The sequence below is a fragment of the Periplaneta americana genome, chromosome 14 (assembly GCF_040183065.1).
Source record: "Periplaneta americana isolate PAMFEO1 chromosome 14, P.americana_PAMFEO1_priV1, whole genome shotgun sequence".
In the NCBI taxonomy this organism is placed as follows: domain Eukaryota; kingdom Metazoa; phylum Arthropoda; class Insecta; order Blattodea; family Blattidae; genus Periplaneta; species Periplaneta americana.
The window spans coordinates 77,824,324-77,844,441 of record NC_091130.1 but is presented as its reverse complement, the minus strand read 5'-3'; the positions used below and the strand labels follow the sequence as shown (position 1 = coordinate 77,844,441).

Sequence of the window (20,118 nt, the reverse complement as noted above, 5' to 3'; positions counted from 1 at the left end):
TTGATTGTGACCGGTTTACATGGCCATGAAATTGGGATCATGAATAAAACAAGCTGTGATTTTATGAATACTTAATTATTAATAGTTCTTTTTAATTTTTTTTCTTCATTTCATTTATTGTATGCCATAGACCTTACATTAGCAATGAAGCTTTAAGATGTGGAGCAAGTCAAAATTTTACAAGATTACAATTACAATTTTTTTACAATTTTTTGGCAAGATGTAGTGAGATGAGGTGAGACCAAGGATTCTCCAACAGATTACCTGGCATTTGCCTTATGGTTGGGGAAAATCTCGGAAAAAACCCAACCAGGTAATCAGACCAAAAAACGGGGGTGAAGTGAAGTGAGGCCGAGGACTCGTCATAGACCACCTGGCATCAGTTCCACGGCTGGGGAAAACCTCGGAAGAAACCAATCAATCATTTCTGAATTTAGACGTTATCTTATAACTTCACCAATCTGAAATATTTATTTAATGTAAATTTGTGCTATCGTAGAAAAATATTATATGATACACATTTGTAAAGTTATCTTTTTGGCCCTCGTGTGTTTGTGAAACTTGGTTTTGTCTCGTTTGACAAAATTTACAGTTGTGCCAAAAAGAAAACCTTTACGAACTTGTCTCATATAAAACTATTACAACATTTCCAAAGTTCGTTTTACCCTTGTCTTATGGAGGGCAAGAAGGGTTTCATACTTGCTGGAGTCATTATATTACAATGGTTAAATAGTCAAGTGGGTTTAGCACTTATAACCACTTATCGAGCAGGGAAGTTTTATCTCCCTACCCTTTGTGTTCTAAGCCAATGTGAAATTATTTCATCACCAGCAAACTACAACTCTTCTGAACTTTCTACTTAGCCTACGTACAATAAGAAAGTAGAAACATTTGAAGGGTAAAAAACAGAAAATCAATCTAAGAGAAAAAAGAAACTGTTATCTATTGGCAAGGGATATTTATTTCTTTTATGTTTTATCAAATGCATTGGTTATGTCGTCAACTTAGAGTGTAAACCTGCTAACCGTCAAAAAGAGAAGGAAAAAACTGAGTTTAAATGCCACCTGTACTTTGGATTTGGTCCTAAAGTTTCAGAGTTAATTTAAACTTAGTTTTTTGCTTCCCGTGTAAAATTTTCTTTTTGGCGATTAGCAGGTTTACACTTTAAGTCAACGATGTAACATCTGAGTGAGATGTCAGCGAAATGAGTCCAGGGTCCAGGACCGAAAGTTACCCAATAGGCCTATTTGTTCTTATTGGATTAAGGGAAAACCCCAGAAAGAAAAACCTCAACCAGGTAACTTGACTTAACCAGGATTTTAACTCAGGCCCACTCATTTCACTGTGACATATACTAACTGTTACTCACACTGGTGGACTGGTGAAGGATATGAATTACATTTCCAAATAATTTAAGCTTTCAAAAACATTCGTAATCTATTTGAAATTCCCACTGGAATTTGTCATCCTTCCAAAAAATGTGCAACGTCCATATTTAAGACACAAGTCGAGAAAGCAAATGTTAATTAATTACAAGCCTTTGTGTGTGTTCTTAATAATAAATATTTATTACGGTGAGTACCTAGCTTCCCAATTGGTGGCCAGTTTTCTTTAGGTTGAACAAGCCAAGTAGACTTCAGATATCCACGATTATGGCCCCGTCTTTTACTGAAAAAGAGAACAATTCTTCTGTTAAAACATTTCAACTTAGATTACATGCTCTTGGTGATCAATGAACTATGACCAGCTGCTGGGCCTATGTTCACCTCTACAACAGCACGTGGATTCTAACAAGGTCCGCAGACCTCTGATGAAATCGACAAAAACTGTTTGTACAACAGTCCATAATGCAGGTGCAGAGAATAGTGTACCTAGCTGTTTTTGAATATGATATACGTTTTCATGCAATTCAATGTGTACTGAATACTATCTGATCCCACTTTTTAGGTGTATCAACTGTGAAACTCAGATCATTTTGAATCCTCATTTTCATGAAAGTTTCAATATGATAAGCTTACTCAAATCGATTTGAATACTCCATGAAAACAAAGTAATCCAAACACTTTCAAAAAAGAAAACTCCATGAAGACCAATGATGGAAGGATGAGATTCCGAAAAAATGCCTGGAGATGGGAGATGACAAATAGGAAGAAATGGTCAGGGACAGAACAGAAAGGAGGTGCTCTGTGAAATCAGCACAGAGTCAACATGTTTCATAATGTATATCTGGTTGATTGAGTAACAGCTCGTATTTATAAAAGTAGAATAATGTGCTTATAACTATACCTCTGTTCATTCTGTATCACTTTGGAACCGAACTTCCTCTTCAGTTCATTGTTTGGGTTCAGGTTCCTACGGCTAACATGTAGAATTGGTTTTCTTGCTCCCATGAATCCTTTAGAATAATTATAAAGATTTGGATTGGCTGGGGCAGGTTCCCAGGGTACAGCAGATTGTTCATTCTTTTCTAACTGAAAGAAAAAAGAAAAATCCTCATTAAGAGTACACATTAAGTCGTGACTTTATCAACATATAACACAGTATGTAATAAATTATATTAAGGGTTTTCAAACTGTGCATAGCGATGACCAAGGGTGTCATGACTGCACTAGTCTTGGTCTGGGCAGTGCGGCTGTAAGGAAAAACTGAAACTTATAATATACATACAAGGTGAAAGGGGTATAACTGCATTAATTTTAAGAACGAAATCTTTAGGTTGTAAGTAACCAAAAAGTCACATGTCATTTTGGTATTTGATTAACGGTTTAGCGGAAAAAAAATTATTTGTGTCTGAAGTTTGACTCCTGTTTATAGTAAAACTATTGGGTATTGAGACATATGAATACTAAGATATCAATGTGAAGAACAAGCTGAAAAAAATATTCCTTTGCCATTTCTTCGAAAAACACTTCATTTGTACAAAAATGTACAAAATAAATTATTAAATTTCCGTCACACTGTTTATACCTACTAATTCTGAGACTGTTGTTCCATGTCCCACCTTTTTTATATTGCAGGATCTACATTTATACCACTTTTTCAAAATATTGATCTTTTTATTAATTTGCGTTTGTGATTTCATGAGTTCGCAACACTTGTTATTTATAAAACAATTTATCATGAATTTGTCTGAGTATCACATGGCTTCAAGGGCGCAACGTTATCCATCTATTGTATTTATATAATCCATGATGTAACGAGAGCTGCCTGCTATGCATACATACAGTGAGTGGGTAATAAAAATATATAGCAATGCTTCAAATCCTATTCTCTCAACTTTTTAGACATGAACACAAGTTACGTACAAGCATATACATTCTCTGTTATTTGTTTACATATAAACACAAAATTAATTACACAATTCTCAAAATAGACCATTCTATTTGATTAAAACACAATGATACCAAACAAAAATACGAACAAAAAGTATTCCTACATTTAATAATAATAATAATAATAATAATAATGATTTATTTTAGCTGGCAGAGTTAAGGCCGTAAGGCCTTCTCTTCCACTCAACCAGCAAAAAGTGTATATACATATGCATGAACTTACAAAGAATTCAACAATTTGATTTAGAGGAGAGTTACATGTATACAAGAGTTATTTACGAATTAAACAACAAAATACTATGAACTATTAATTAAACACTGAAATAAACTGTGTAGCAGAATTAAACTAAAATACATAGAATGTTAATATATTTCAAATGATATTAGATAATAGAAAGAGATTATTATGAGACAATTTTGAAAATACAGCACAATCAGAATGATGTCTAAAGAAAAAAGTAACAGTGTAGTCAGTGATAGTTTAAATCAGTATGACTGGAGTGAAATGCTAATAAGGTTATCTTTTAAGCTGATCTTAAAGGTGTTTGTTGTCTTGCAGCCCCTAATACTTTGTGACAAGGAATTCCATTGACGCGAGGTGGATATTGTAAAAGATGAGGAATAACAAGATGTTCTATGAAGAGGTATATTTAGCGTGCCACAGATAAGTGATCTGGTATTTACGTCGTGGTTAGAGTATAGATAAGAGAAACGAGACGAAAGGTAATTTGGTGTTGAGGTGTGCAGAATTCGAAAGAGTAAAGACAAAGAGTGTAAAGTTCTGCGTTCTTTAAGTCGGAGCCACGAGAGACTTGCGAAGGACGGTGATATGTGATCATATCGTCGGATGTTGCACACGTATCTGATGCACATATTCTGAGCTCGCTGTAACTTGACTGACAGTTCAGAACTTAGGTCACTTAACAAAACGTCACAATAATCGAAGTGCGGCATTACTAGGGTTTGTACTAGGGTAAGTTTTAGTTGCTGGGGCAAGAAGTTTCTCAAAAGACTCAAGAGTGAATGGAGGAACAGATTTTTTTTATCGTTTCTTTAACTTGAAAATTCCAACTTAGATTATTATCAAAAAAGAAGCCAAGATTTTTTACGACAGATGAATAAGGGATTAGCGTGTTGTTAAGGGTAACAACTGAAAGATTACTGTTATTAAGGGTGTTAACTAAACGCTTATGTCCAATAATTATGGCTTGAGTCTTACTTGGATTAAGTGCGAGTCCGAAATTGGCCGCCCAAGTGGAGACAGTGGCTAGGTCACAATTTAACTTGTCAATCAATTCATTGATCGCATTGGGTCTGGAATGTATGTAAAGTTGTAGGTCGTCGGCATAGAGGTGATATCGGCAATACTGTAAGTTCTTTGATACGTCATTAATGTAGATAGAGAAAAGTAGTGGTCCTAATATGGAGCCTTGCGGCACTCCCGCCTTTGTGCATCGCCATTGGGAGAATTGATTATCAAGTGAAACACACTGTTGGCAGTCCCGTAGGTAGGAGTCCATACAGCTCAAGGTATTGTCTGACAGGTGCACAGCCTTCATCTTTGCAAGAAGCAAGTCGATATCAACAGAACCAAAGGCATTGCTGAAATCGAGAAGAGTTAGTGCCGTTACTTCACCCCTATCCATAGCTTCACGGATGTCCTCAGTCACTTTAAGTAGGGCTGTAGTAGTGCTGTGTCCATGCCTAAAACCCGATTGATAGTCATCGAGGAGTTTGTGTTCGTCGAGATAGTTCGTAAGTTGTCCGTGTACAATATGTTCTAATGCTTTTGAAAGAGTGGGAAGAATTGATATCGGTCTGTATTGGTTTACTGTAGAAGGTGTATTAGATTTAGATAAAGGTTTCACTAATGCCATTTTCCAGAGTGAGGGGTAGGACCCAGTCATAATAGATGCATTGAATATATGGGTGACAGTCGGCAGGATCACATCTATTATTTTATACAGGAGAGTGATATTTATATTGTCTATACCTTGGGCTTTAGATTTCATACGTCGCAGCGTCTTTATTACGTCAGTCGGGTTAATGTATTTAAAGAAGAATTTATCCCATACAGGTTGGGGGTAAGATCTGAGAAATTCTTGTTTATGTAATGGTTCAGGTGGAGCAGTGATGAAATGTTCACTTAGACTATTGAGTGACAAGTTGATGTTATCTACCCGAGGCTTTGCTTTTGTTAGACCCAGGTTATTAAGGTTACGCCACAATTCTTTCGCACTGACCGAAGGTAGAATAAGGGAATGTGCATGGCGTAATTTAGCATTTTTTACTGCTTGATTACATTTATTTCTTAAAACTTTGTAAGTATTAAAATCTAATTCGTCCTTGCTCCGTCTGTATTTACGATAAGCAGTGTCTCTGTCTGTCATGAGTAATTTTATGGCATCGCACATCCAAGGCGCAGGGCGTCTACCAACTCGTCTGGTTTTCAAGGGTGCGTGTTTATCGTATAACTGAATTACTAGGTCGTTAAATTTTTCGATTTTGTCGTCAATGTCTGGTAAATTCCACACTTCAGTCCAAGGCAGGCTAAGTGCATCGTTGATTAATTCATCATGCTCAATATGCTTCAAGTCACGGTATGATGATGTGAGGTTTATATTTTGGACAATACAAGGAATATTCTTGAAAGATTATGTTGTGTGCTGAGATACCCGGCGCTGGTAGTTGTCCATTCATTAATGCTAGCTGAGGATTAGTCGTGGCAATAATGTCAAGAAGTGTCTCCGATTCCTGGGTGTGGTGGGTAGCTGCGGAAGGAAGGATGGATATATTGTAAGACTCAAACATGTTCTTAAGTTGAACTGTAGCGTAATTACTTGAATTTAATAAGTTTGTATTGAAATCGCCTAAAATAACAGTTGTCACACTTTAGTGAGTTCCTTTTCAGTTTGAATACTTTGTAGGGTAGCCTTTGCATTTTAAAATAGCCTCTAACCTTCTGGGCATAGAATTAACTAAATTTGAAGTAATACTTGCTGGAATGTTGTTCCACTCTTCTACGATTGCAGCCTTTAGAGACTCTTTGCTGGTAATATGCCTGATTCTAAGTCTTCTTTCTAAATAAACCCAAATGTGCTCGATTGGATTGATGTCTGGTGACTGGGGAGGTGTCTGAAGGTACGAAGGGATGTTATAGAGAATCCACAGTCGAGTATTGTGGGCAGGATGTTTAGGTTCGTTGTCTTGCATGAATATGAAATTGTCTCTGATGCCTAATTTTTTGGCACTAGGCACTACATGACCCTTCAGAATATCAATGTAATGTTGGTGATCCATATTGCCCCTCTATAAAAGCCAATGACCCCACTCCTGCTGAACTCATGCACCCCATATTAGTACTCCACCTCCACTGTGTTTCAATGTGGGACGAAGATTTTTCTTTTTCAGTTCAGTTTTTTTTTTTTCTCCACACAAAACTTCTCCCATCAGAGTGAAATATATTGAACTTGCTTTCATCAGTGAAAAGTATTCTGTTCCAAAATTCTTGGGGTCGGTTAAGATTTGTTTTAGCGAAGTCCAATCTTTTAGTCTTATTAACTTTACTGATGTAGTATTTCCTACGGGTGATTCTACCATGGTAGTCACTGTTCCTTAGGTAATTTCGGATTGTACTATCACATAACCTTATACGAAGATCACATTTAAGTTCTCCGCAATTTTTGGTGTGCTAATATGTGGATTCTTTTTAATTTTTCGTATGATCGCTCTGTCACTGTATTCGTTTATTTTCCTCAGCCAGCCATTTCTCCTTAAATTTTCGTTTGATTTTCTTTCCCCGTATCTGTCTATGATTCTCTTTATGGTTGACTTACCTCTATTCACAACAGTTGATATTTCACTGTGTTTTACATTCATTATGCAGACGAATGATAGTAGCCCTTTCTTCCTTAGAAGTTTCTTTCCCTCTTCGTCTAATTTGGGGTGATAGCGGTATACTACTTGTGATTCTAGAATCAAACTGACTTGGAACATGCATGACGAGCGTTTCCTTAGTACCATTTGCCTACTGTGTTCCGCATGAGTGCTTCTATTCGTCAACAGAGTTGAGTGTGCGATTACTTTTTACGCTGTAATTTTGTTAAGCATTCAATTTATTGACCTGTGAAAGAACCTACACGCAAAATTATGAAAATTTCTTGTGTCTATTTGCTATGTGATGCATTCTTATTATAAGTGAACAGTTTATTTTATACCAAGAATTAATACTTCTTCATTTAGGTCTTAATTTGTAGTAAGAAAATCGTCGTACAAATACTTTTTACATTCACTGTATCAATAAACTATTCTTTGAAATGCTGTATCACACTTTCTTGCCCCTAATCACCATAAGACTACCACGTGTACAGATTTCTGTGGTATTCTCTTTAAAAACCGTAACATTTAAACTCAAATTCACGTGACTTCAAAATATAATATTCGCAGTTCTGATACTCTGAAAAGTAGCATTCTTGCCATGTATTGATGGTACAACAATAAGTGTAATTTAAAACTGAGTAAGTCTATTATCCTAGTTTTAACAATATTTGAAGTGTCCCACTTTTCGGTTTAAAATCTGGAAACACTATATATAACATCTGTCACATCTTCGAACACTCACTGCAGCACGATCATGTTAACAAACACCCAGCCTTGAACAAACACTGCAAAAAGTATGTGATCTAACCAAGGAGACGGATGTGAGGAGAATAAGCAGAAAGCATGCCTAACATCACTTTATCCCTTCAGTTACTAAGATCACTGTTACAGCCTGTGCATTGCATTTTGTTTACAGCGTGATTTTCACAGTAGCTAAAAATAATAGTATTCTGATGCAACAACTTAGTCTACAGTAAAGGTAAAAGTAATAGGCGGGTTTTTGGTCTTGTGCAGAAACTACTCACTCCACACTTTCTCTAGCGGTTTATGACCTGAACAAAGAGACCTTCCTGTTGCTGTGTTCGAATGCTGGTTGTTGACAAGGCTCGTCTGTGATACTACTGTGTTATAGCTTGTTCGCAAATATATATGTAATAATAAACCGTATTTTAAAATACTAATCATCCAAGTAATTGCTATCATGTCTCAGTCAAGCCCTGATATCAGAAGTCATACCAAAGGCATTATTTATCAAGCTTATTCTTTCTTGAAAGAACTTAAAAGATTGCGAGGACATTAAAAGTGTCCTATCATCAATGCAGATAGCCACTGCCAAGGAGTGTGATGTTTCTCTAAGATCGGTTCAGAGAATTTGTGCAGAACGATTTTTTTAGTCATACTTATTGTGTTATTTGTTTTGTTAAGCTAAGCCATTCTTAAATCTGCTTCTAAATACATAAGTATTTTTTTATTACAAAACTAGTTCATGTTATAATAACGTGTTCAGTTTCTACACATAAACATTATTTTTTTTTGCACTTTAACTTTTAATTTTCTCATGATTCACAAAGTTGATAACTGTATAAACATTACTTAGTTTTTACTATTTCAATACAATATTCTGAAAACACATAAAAACAAAATACTTGTGTGTAATGCTACATATTTTATTTCTCGTATTAGGTTTACATTACATAATAATAATTACATTTTTGAAATGACTAACTTGCGAAATATTATAAATGATATCACCTAAAGTCTGATTAGTATATGCGATGTATGCAATGGAAGGGGAAAGACAATTGGCCATCATAACCCATTATCTCCTGGCTTAGTTACCTCATGAGTGATGCCTTATTGTTGTCACTTATGAGTTTCAGACATGTGTTCGGACAATTGACTGAACAAAACAACAATATTCAGTACATCAGGTCTTTCTAATTACTAGAAATCACGTTATTATTTTATTTGTTCTTTTAAATTTTCCTACAGCCTAGTGCAAAATGTGTGAATGGAAGAGTAAGTTATTTGGGACAGGACCATACACCAACAGGTACTGAGGGGTATAGGAATCGGGGTAGTGAATGAGGGGTTTGCCATACCCGCCTATTTATTCTGCCCCTAGTATAGCGGTGTATTGATAGTAACAGTAGTAATTAGTAACATAATGTGAAATAATCTGTTCTGGGTTAGAAGAATGTAACTTTTTAATTAACATGTTATTTTATGGATGACTAGGCCTATATGGTTTCTTCTCCTCCTGTATTACCAACCCTGCCATTTTTACTCACAGTACTCTACTACTCCCCCCATGGGATGAAATATTAAGGCCAAGAAGTAGCTCTCTACCCACTGTCCTTCACCTACATAATGATCTTCTCCTTGGCATTGTGATTTTTTTTTTTTTAGATCTCCCCCCCTTCAATCCTCCCTTGTAGAATCCAGTCCGTGACATCTTTTGGCATCTTACAATAAAATCCCTATATAAGACAGATTGATATACTGTGGTTTCAAATAGAATATGGTGGAAAGTATTTGAGGTAGTTGTTTCCAGAACTTGCCTTATTCACTCTAAGTTATTTTTCAGGAAAAGTGAAAAACACATAATTCCTATAACCCTGAATCAGACTTCCTGAATTTTTTACCAACAGTTCAAATCAAGATCAAGAGGACTACCAAGCAGGGAAATATAAAAATATTATCAACAGAACCCTAGTTCTTCAACTTTTTATTTTGGACAAGGCTAGTTTTGAGGCAATAAAAGAGGAAATAGGTCGTATTAATTTACATAACTTCATTGAAAAGACGTAACAAAAATATGCAAGTCCGCAGAGGTTCACTATATCCAGAGTTGACTGTAGATGGATGTGAATATTGGGTACTGGACGAAAAAGATAAAAACAAAATGAAGCTGCAGCTGAAATGCGGTTTGAAGACTTGAAATAATAATAATAATAATAATAATAATAATAATAATAATAATAATAATAATAATAATAACAACAACAACAATAATAATAAAAATAATAATAATATTAATGACAACTCTTTAGACCAATTCCCAGACACTAAGTTTTAGAACATTAGGCATGCTTGTAACAGATATATTAAAACCTACTCTTGATTCGACAGTGTATTCATTCAATTGATTAAAATGTAAAAACAATATAATTATTACAGTATTAAAACACACATTAAATTCATGTTTAGACCATACATGTTTCAGGACGTGCAGTCCTATCTTCAGTGGTCATCTGTAATAAAATAATCTCTTGATAAAATGTTACTCAAAATTTACAATGTTGAAACTGAAGTATAATTCGTATAAAATTGAAAACGGCCATAGTACAGAATGGAGACTGTACTATACTATGGCCGTTTTCAATTTTATACTCATTATACTTCAATTTCAACATTGTAAATTTTGAGTAAGGCTATATCAAGAGATTTCATTACAGATGACCACTGAAGATAGGACCGCACGTCCTGAAACATGTATGGTCTAAACATGATTTCTAATGTGTGTTTTAATACTGTAATAATTATATTGTTTTCATATTTTAATCAAGTAAGTTTTAGATTGGGACACTTGACAGGATGTTGAGGATCTGTTTCTTCCAAGTTGCACACTTTGTTTTATAATAAAATTATGAAACATGCAGCCACCTCTAAAAATGTTCAATGAATTTAGATGCCCATGTTGAATTTGCAAATTGCTGTTCACTTATTTTTCAGTCTAATCATGTTATAGATTTATCTGACTCTTTGATTCATCTTACATTAGCTTGACCAAAGTTTGTGTGCGATCTATACTCATTAAAATACCGTAAATTATACTGTACTATCATATACTAGCAATGTGATATAATCTACTATCGTGGTTATTTACGAGTAATAGTATAAATTAAAAACGATTTCTTCTAAACATTCTCTCTCGTGACTAGCTTGTTGACTGTGAAAGCATGACTCTAAGCAGAACAAAGGCAAGTTTTGCACTCAGCCTCCACAAATCTATTTAAGTGACACAGAAGATCAGTTACCAAATCACCTCTAGGTTATCTTCACTACTCCTGTGACTGCTCCACGACTTAATTTCTGGTTTCTTCTTTTTCTTCTTCTTCTTTTTCCTTCGTGATGATTCTCGCGTGTCATCTGCCTCTTCTGGAGCATTAGTTGCTTCTGTTTCGTGATCATCGTCTTCCTTAACTTCCGATTCTGAATGTGACTGTTGATTCAACTGTAAAGATTAAGGAAAGTTCTCATAAAAAGTGTGCATAGATTTCACAACACCTCTCTCACTTCAAAGACATTTATGATATTGGTTTCATTGTGATTCAGCGAATATGGATTTCAAGATTTTCGCGGAAATACACGTTTTAAGCCAAAAAAGTGGCTTCAGACATGCCACCATTTTATAATACTGGTAGTGTTGATTCAACACTGTTGAATGTAGGGTTGCCCATATTGTATAGGGCGTCCTGTATCTGAGGCCAGAAAATTTGTCCCATAGGAATCTCATATGGAGCACCGAAAATCCCGTATTTACGGATATAGTTTCGTAGTTTTCCAATGTTCTTTTTCTCTTATTCTTTCTCCCTACTTTTTGTATAGATATTGTGCTATAGTAATATCAAAGCAAATAGTAATTTTTATTATAAACAACCATGTCTTTACGAACATGACACAAAGCAAATAGATTATTTATTTTTCAGTTACAAGTAATTAAAGTGTTTGAAATCAAAATGAATGATTCTTCTCCAATCAATGAAACAAAGAGGATGTGTGTGTGGTTAGAGAAACAGTATATTTCTTTAATAATTTATATGAACACAATCTTTGCAATAACACCTTTCTAATCTGAATCCAAGCTAGCATTAATCTCTTCTAAATGTTAATAATTAAAATAAACTGGTGGTTCAGCTTTAATTGTTAAAGACCAAGGTATTTTTCCGTCATATTCTCTAACATGCTAGTACCAGTATATGCTCTGAGATGGCGCTCATATCCCTTATTTGCCAAAGGCCGTGGATATCCACGGACTCTGTTATTTGCGAGGAAGAAATAGTGGGCGTTTCACATGAATGGAAGCTATGCACTTGTGCTTCATAGTTGGTACTGTATTAGTCAATCTGCAAATATTCTTTGCCATTTTTCAGTTTATCAGCCAAAACTTCTGTTAACGTTTCATTAAGACAATAGTTGGCAGTTAACAGTTACAAATCAGTAAATGTTAAATCTTTAAATGTTTAAAGACCAGTTAAAAGTAGTGGATTTTTAGGAATAACAACGATTTGTGTGACTTTCTTCGAAAATTATATGAAACTGAGAGATTTGTGATCTAGATTTACAGCTTGTATAAGAACTTTGTTCCTGAATTGAAGGACTCCAGGCAAAATTTGGCAGCCATTTGTTATTAACGTAAAAAAAAAAAAAAGAACTCTATCAGTCACAATTCTCAGCTGTCACCCTACTTACGGGGATAATTCCATGTTCCAGAATGGAGTTCAGGAAGGTCTGTATCAAATATATTTTAAGTTAGCTGCAATTAAGTGTAATAGGTCTACTAATCCAGTTAGGAATTGTGCCTCAAAGAAATTATAAAAATATGTAAAAAATTCCATAAAACACTAGAAGTTATGCTGTGTAGGATCGAGAAAATTAGGTATACAGTAAAATGCTGTTTCGGAGAGAAAAAACCCACCTACTTTTAAATTACAAGTGACGTCCAAAAAGTACAAAAGTTGAATAAAAATGAAGTCACTACCAAGCATAGGTGCCGACTTCCTACAAATATTGGGGGGGGGGGGGGCAGTACTTTGCACAAGTTTGAGGAAACTTTAATGAACCATTATTAATTGCTGTTTCTCAAACATTTTCTTACATATTTTACTGAACATAACCACTTGATTTTTCATACAATATCCAGAAAAGTTGCTTAATCCAGGATGGTTGAAAACTATTATGCATTACCTTTCCCCCTTCACTACTTTGTTGCTTCACTGTCACTACTACAACCCAATTTATTGTTCTGTTCCCATTCACTACAGTTTTTTTTTCTGTTATTTATACTCACTTTAACCTCTCTGGTCATATCGCGAGTTAATCCGAAGGCCTGTGTACTATTGGTGAGTACTGCTTCTATTGTTGTGAATTAGATGGCGTCTATAGATGTATTACTGATTTGTTATAAATATGATTTTGGTAATGAGTGAAACCGGTGATATTCAATTCAGGGGTGTTGTGGCTCAAATTTCCCGGCATTTGCCTTACAGTTGAGGAAAAACCCTGAAAAACCTCAACCAGGAAATTCAACTTGACCAGGAATCGAAGCCGGGCCCTCTGCATAAGAGATCAGCACACTGACTCTTACACCACAGAGGTGGTCACTGCAATTTTATTTTTGGCAGTTTTCTTTATTAAGAATTCATCCATCACCAATAGTTATACATCATAGTCACTGATCACCTAATAAGTACAACCAGCAACAATAAAGAAGAAAATGCATTAATTAGCTTTGGGTGTTAAATATTATAGTACCTGGTTAACTAGTTTCAGCCTGTTATGGGCCATCTTCAGAACTAGTTTGATGCTGGTTTTGGCGCCTTTTCTTTGCATTTCCTGTTGGAGTGTGTTTGTACAGTGTACTGTGGAGTCAAAGAGTATGTGTGTTCTGAAATTGAGTTGTGTGTTAAGAATTTCATTTGGATGTGTTTTTGTGTGTCTATATATTTTGTATTGTTATAGTGTGCTTAGTTTCTGGCTTTTTGGTTGAATATGTAGAATTTCTATGTCTGTGTTTATGTCGGCTGAAACTAAACACACTAGAACAATACAAAATATATAGACACACAAAAACACATCCAAATGAAATTCTCAACACACACTCTTTGACTCCACATTACACTATGCAAACCTTCCACAGGAAACGCAAATAAAAGGTGCCAAGACCAGCACCATTCTGAAGATGGCCCATAACAGGTTGAAACTAATTAATCAGGTACTATAATATTTAACATGCGAAAGCTAAGTAATACATATTCCGAAGTGATATAGTATTAAAAGTTGTGTAATCAAGATGTATAAAGAAGAAAAGCTCACTAAAACTGAATTTTAAAAGTGGTTACTTTTAAATTTCATAACAAATGTAATTGTTTATGAAGAAATATTGAACATTAGACAAAAAATACAATCGAATAAGTTACTTGTAACTTGAACTGTTAATTCCATACTATTATTTCTGCTTGGTAATACTTATGACTGTTACTGTTCAATCGCAATAGTTGATACATTTGAACTGAACTGGAAAAATATGGATCATAGACAAGAAGTGGTGTCACTGTTGCAGCACATGTGGGAATTCCCTATCTCAAATGCAGGAGGAAAGAAAGAAGGGGACATTGTGAGTTGCATCACTAACATGTTCATTGTGACAGCTGACTCTCTCTGTGGATTTGAAATACTGTAACCATTTTTGGCTTATGTCTTGGTTCATATTTCAAACAAAATATTTTTTTTTAACACGAAGGATCTCTCGACATATTTGGAGGGGTGACGCTTTATAATTGCCTCCTCCCCCAAAGTCAGCGTCTATGCTACCAAAGAAAATCTTCATAAACGTATGCATTGTAAAAGAAATCTCCATGGTCTATATTGTTTAAAAACACTTTTCTGCAATTCTATGGTGTTCACAAGAGGTCATTGAGTTCGTATGTACAGTTGGCGTCCTTTGTATGTCTTTTCCTTACAGACTACCCAACTGTCAATATTGTATCCATGTTTTAATGGTGATATTCAAGAAGTTTAATAACCAGTTCTCTCATGTATACCTATGTTAAACATATACTGTATATGTCAATTTTTTTAGTAGGTTATTTTACGATGCTTTATTAACATCTTAGGTTATTTAGTGTCTGAATGAGATGAAGGTGATAATCTCGCTGAAATGAGTCTGGGGTTCAACACCGAAAGTTACCCAGCGTTTGCTCATATTGGGTTGAGGGAAAATCCCGGAAAAAACCTCAACCAGGCAAATTGCCCCAACCGGGAATCGAATCCGGGCCACCTGGTTTTGCGGCCAGACACGCTAACAGTTACTCCACAGGTGTGGACTATATGTCAATGGTAACTGCAAATATTACCTAGAAATAATTTAACAACTGGTTCGTCCAAACCAATGCGAACCAGCCAAATATCACCACTGCATATACAATATATGTGTACATATATATATATATATATATATATATATATATATATATACATACTGGAAGAGCTGAATTAATTTGAGACATTGCTACTGATACCACATGACAATACCAATTTTATGGGCTCAGTTCAGTATTGATTCCTTTCAGTTTACTAATCAGAAAAAAAATAGAGAAATTTCTCTCAAATTCCCAAAAACTCAATGGTGTGAATTTTAACTTTAAGTGATTAGGTGCGAATTACGTCTATATAAAGGCAGAGAACATTTCCTGTGACTGCTAAGAAATAAGCTAGATGAGTAGGACTACTCTTGTTGTCAACAGAAATCTTGAAAGAAAGGATTCTTAACATTCGAGGAAAAGATGGACAGCCTGCAACAGACATCAATCTGAAAGATTGTATATTTATGAAATTATATTGACAGAAATATAACAACATATTAAATAATGTGAAACAGAATTTCTTTGAATTAAAAGTAGAAAATATTTAAAAGGACAGAAAACAGATGAAATAGAGAAACTACACAAATGTGCAGAAGTGACTTGTAATAATAAAAATACAAATACACTATTTCATAATAGCAGTAACTTATGATTCTTTGAGCAACAACAGAAATAAAATTAATGTTGAATAATTTCGAGGGAAAAATTGTTCCGGAACCGGGTATCGAACTCGGGACCTTTGGTTAAATGTACCAATGCTCTCCCAACTGAGCTACCCGGAACTCTACCCAACACTGATCCAATTTTTCCCTGTATATCCACAGACCTCAAAGTGGGCTGACAACCGTCAAGCAACCAACATTGAGTGCACACTAACTCTGTGTGACTTAAATTGTGGTTTTCTGTTAAGTACAGTGACGTGTATTATGCAAATCAAGCTTTCAGGTATAACTCCCTGTAAAGTTAATTTGATACCCGGCCCCGGACAATTTTTCCCTCGAAATTATTCAAATTAACTTTACACGGAGTTACACCTGAAAGCTTGATTCGCATAATACACGTCACTGTACGTAACAGAAAACCACAATTTAAGTCACACAGAGTTAGTGTGCACTCAATGTTGGTTGCTTGACGGTTGTCAGCCCACTCTGAGGTCTGTGGATATAGAGGGAAAAATTGGATCGGTGTCGGGTAGAGTTCCCGGGTAGCTCAGTTGGGAGAGCATTGGTACGTTTAACCAAAGATCCCGGGTTCGATACCCAGCCCCAGAACAATTTTTCCCTCGAAATTATTCAAATTAACTTTACAGGGAGTTATACCTGAAAGCTTGATTTGCATAAAATTAATGCTATCATGAGGTTGCTGTACCAGCACTGGTAAGTTTAGTGGTTTCTAGCATACAAATATGACACACAGTTAGTGAAGATATTATCACTATGGTTCTAACTTCATTAGTAGCATGCGAACTGAAATTAACAACATATTATGCACCTTAGACTAATCAAAATGCCCATATACAGCCAGTAAGCTTTGTACGTGAAATGATTCATTACTGCAATCTTACATATAGTTTAATAACATACACATACTTTTTCTCTTTTTAGACAAACATTAAGCATATATTATTTACACTCTAAATACGTAGGCGTAATATCACTTCCCTAATAATATTATTCGAGTTCTATTTGACTAACTCGCTGTAATTTACTTACACAACAAAATAAAAATCAGAATAAAAACTGAACACTAATATTATGATATTGATTTTTAAGTTCACAAGTACTTACAATCCCGATTATCTGTCACCCTATTAACTGATCAACAGATTATCTGACTATCTTTCTCTTGCTCTTTTTTTTTGGGGGGGGGGGGTTGCAGAACAAAAATGAAGTAAGGTATATTGTTAGTACTGTATATATTTTTTCTTCAGTGGATTATTACAAGTCTCTACTGTTACACATTTTATGGACTAGGAATGCTGTCACTACTGACAAGATAAACAGTTACTTGTTAGAGGTGGTTTTCAACTTGTAAAATATAAATAGTTACTTATCGGAGGGGTTGTTTCTTCAACTTATAAAATAATCACTACCTGCTTCCAAAGCAGTAATCCCAAAAACTTTCACACAATTGCAAATCCGTGCACCATTCACTGTCTTACTATTCGAGAGGCCATACTGTACAACTTCTTTGTAAAAAGCCTTTCATGGCTCTCAAAAGAATACTAAATATAAAAAGTGCGAATAATTGGGAAGTTTGGGAAGGGAGAAACTGTGGCCTATCTCGCGTTAGAATAAGATTGATGTTACATCTGTGAGCGATTTAATAAATAATAATAAAAAACAAAGATAAAGCACGTAAATCTACAACACCAAACCTTTTCTATTCTATCTTTTCACTGAAGACTTCACAAGGAGTTTCCTTGGCCCTTAAAAATCCGTTGTTGACAACCGGACTGGTAGTGAACTTTTGATCCACTACCTAGCATGTTAAACACATGACCATGGAGAAAATTACGAAACTACAAGTATTATACACTTAAGTAGGCCTATTTATGAAAATCTTTTATTGTACAGATTATCAGATTTTCTCGACTGACCGCTCAGTCCATCCCCTTCATCACCATGGATAATAGAGATTCTACTGTATGTACAATAAATTTCTCTTCCCGTATTTATTTACTTTATCGATACTGTTCGTGTCCACTGTTTCTCCAATTCTTCTTGTGTGACCTCCATCCAGCTGTGCTTTAGACTATCCTTTTCTCTCCAGAAGTTAGTTTGCAGGGACCATGTTATGTTAGCTACTTATATTAGTGTCTTACATGTTGAACAATGCCATGGCACAGACACAATGCACTATGTGAATGATATGCCTACAACACTTGCACGTCAACAACTACGGTATCGGTAAAGGGGTTTTCTATAGCACGCGACTCTGAAAGGTTTTTTAAAGAAAAAAGTGAAAAATTGTCTAATTTTTAGAGGAAAAGTAGTTTGCAATGTGAAGAATTCGTATAGGACGTCATTTGACTTGAAACTATATTAAAAAATATGAATTGATCGGTGTAGATAACCTAAAAGTGATTATTAAACACATGAAATAAAGAGTACAACACTTCAAAATATAATGCGAAACGCACATTTCACTTCACTTAGTATAGGCCTATGCAAAACACAGAAATCCTAAATTAACTTTAACGTAACCTGTCACAGATTCCTATATGCAATACATACCAAAACCTAAACTAACCTGCCACAGATTCCTTTAAACGAGACATACGAAAAGTCTAAACTAACCCAACATAACCTAGCTTAACCTATCACAGATTCCTGTACCGGAGAACTTGGAAGAAAAATTCAAGTTGGAAGTTTCAGTGTCGCGTGCTATAGAAAAATCCGGTAAATTAAATAATTACCTCTTCCTAAATATTCAGAAATTCATCGACGTAATAAGAGCTCAGAGATTATTAGCTTACGCAACAAAACAGATACGTAATGATTTAAAAAATTTAATCGGAAATATAATTAATTTGTCTGTCGTGTTGTCATTAACCAAGCCTTATCTACTGACGACAGTGAAAATACAGAGCAAAATATTATAACACATTCAAATGAACTATGAATTGCTAGGTTATGTCTCAATTGACAAAGTGCGTAGCATGTTTTATTTATATTTCTAAGTACAGTGAATTCATTGAACACGCTAAGAGAAAGTTTCGGTATAATAATTACCGTACCAAATCATAACGATTTATATTAAGCTGTTTCTTCTTTGCACCTCCTGAACCTTCGGGATCGGACTCTGGATCGCTATTTTCAGTCTGTAGATCGTTAACAAAGTCTTTATCTCCTTGCAATTTCCTCAGAACTCTTGAGGACATATTTAAAATTAATTTCCATAAAAAATAGTTTCCTTCTTTATTGTAACAATACAAAACAAATTTGCAAAGAATATCTAGCAGATTGCACAGCAAAACCTCTTTCCACCTCACACCACTGCCAACTAGATACTGCCACAAACCGGGCCATAAAAATGCACATAATGGCTGTCAATATAGTACATAGTCACGAAGCTCAATACGTAGGGAATATGCATCCAATGACAGTTGAACTTTAGTTGCTAGCCACTAGGATCGCTACTATCGCACAATCTATTGTTCCTCGTACTCTCAGTTGATAACCGCTTGGAGCATTGTATCGCGAGATATGCAAAAAATCACTTCAATGTTCGTGACTGTATATACTAGGGATGTGACAAACGGTTATTTTCTTGTAACAGTTATAACTGTCTCCGTTACTTTTGTTCAGTAGTTATAAATAACGGTTATAAGTAACGGTTACAATTTCCTGCCGGAGACAAAATAGCAGGTTATATTTAACGGTTAAATAACTAGCAGAGGCACAGAAGCAGTTAGTTATCCACGAACAAGTTATATTTGAATGTTAAATAACTTAGGGTACGGCCACACGAGCTACATTTGTCGCAGGTTTTCTGCTACAAATGAAGCTGCCGTAATTGTCGCAAAATGGGTGGCCACACGGGCGCTACAATTACTGCTAGTTTCTGCGTTAAATGTCGCTACGTGTGGCATGTCATGTAGCCACACGTAGCGACATTTGAAGCAACTTTCTGCGACAAATGTAGCTGGAATTATAGACCGCATTGAGTTAAATGGAAGCGGCCACACGGAGCAGTAAGTGTAGCAAGTTTGGCGCCGTCTGACATGTTAGGTCTATTCGTGACCAATAATTTCCCAC

At 35.3% G+C, this 20,118-nt stretch overlaps 1 protein-coding gene across 1 annotated transcript in view; it reads right to left on the bottom strand.

The window, feature by feature from the left end:
* Nulp1 (Nuclear localized protein 1) overlaps positions 1 to 19,385 on the bottom strand; it is a 68,016-nt gene extending 48,631 nt beyond the window's left edge. Inside the window, exons 1-4 of the mRNA XM_069845634.1 lie at positions 19,098 to 19,385; positions 11,260 to 11,448; positions 2,287 to 2,471; positions 1,583 to 1,668 (exon numbers count right to left, since the gene is read on the bottom strand). Of these exons, the coding sequence (XP_069701735.1) occupies positions 1,583 to 1,668; positions 2,287 to 2,471; positions 11,260 to 11,448; positions 19,098 to 19,241 (604 nt within the window). The 5' untranslated portion in view covers positions 19,242 to 19,385. The remainder of the gene's footprint in view (positions 1 to 1,582; positions 1,669 to 2,286; positions 2,472 to 11,259; positions 11,449 to 19,097) is intronic.
* Positions 19,386 to 20,118: the final 733 nt, after the last annotated feature.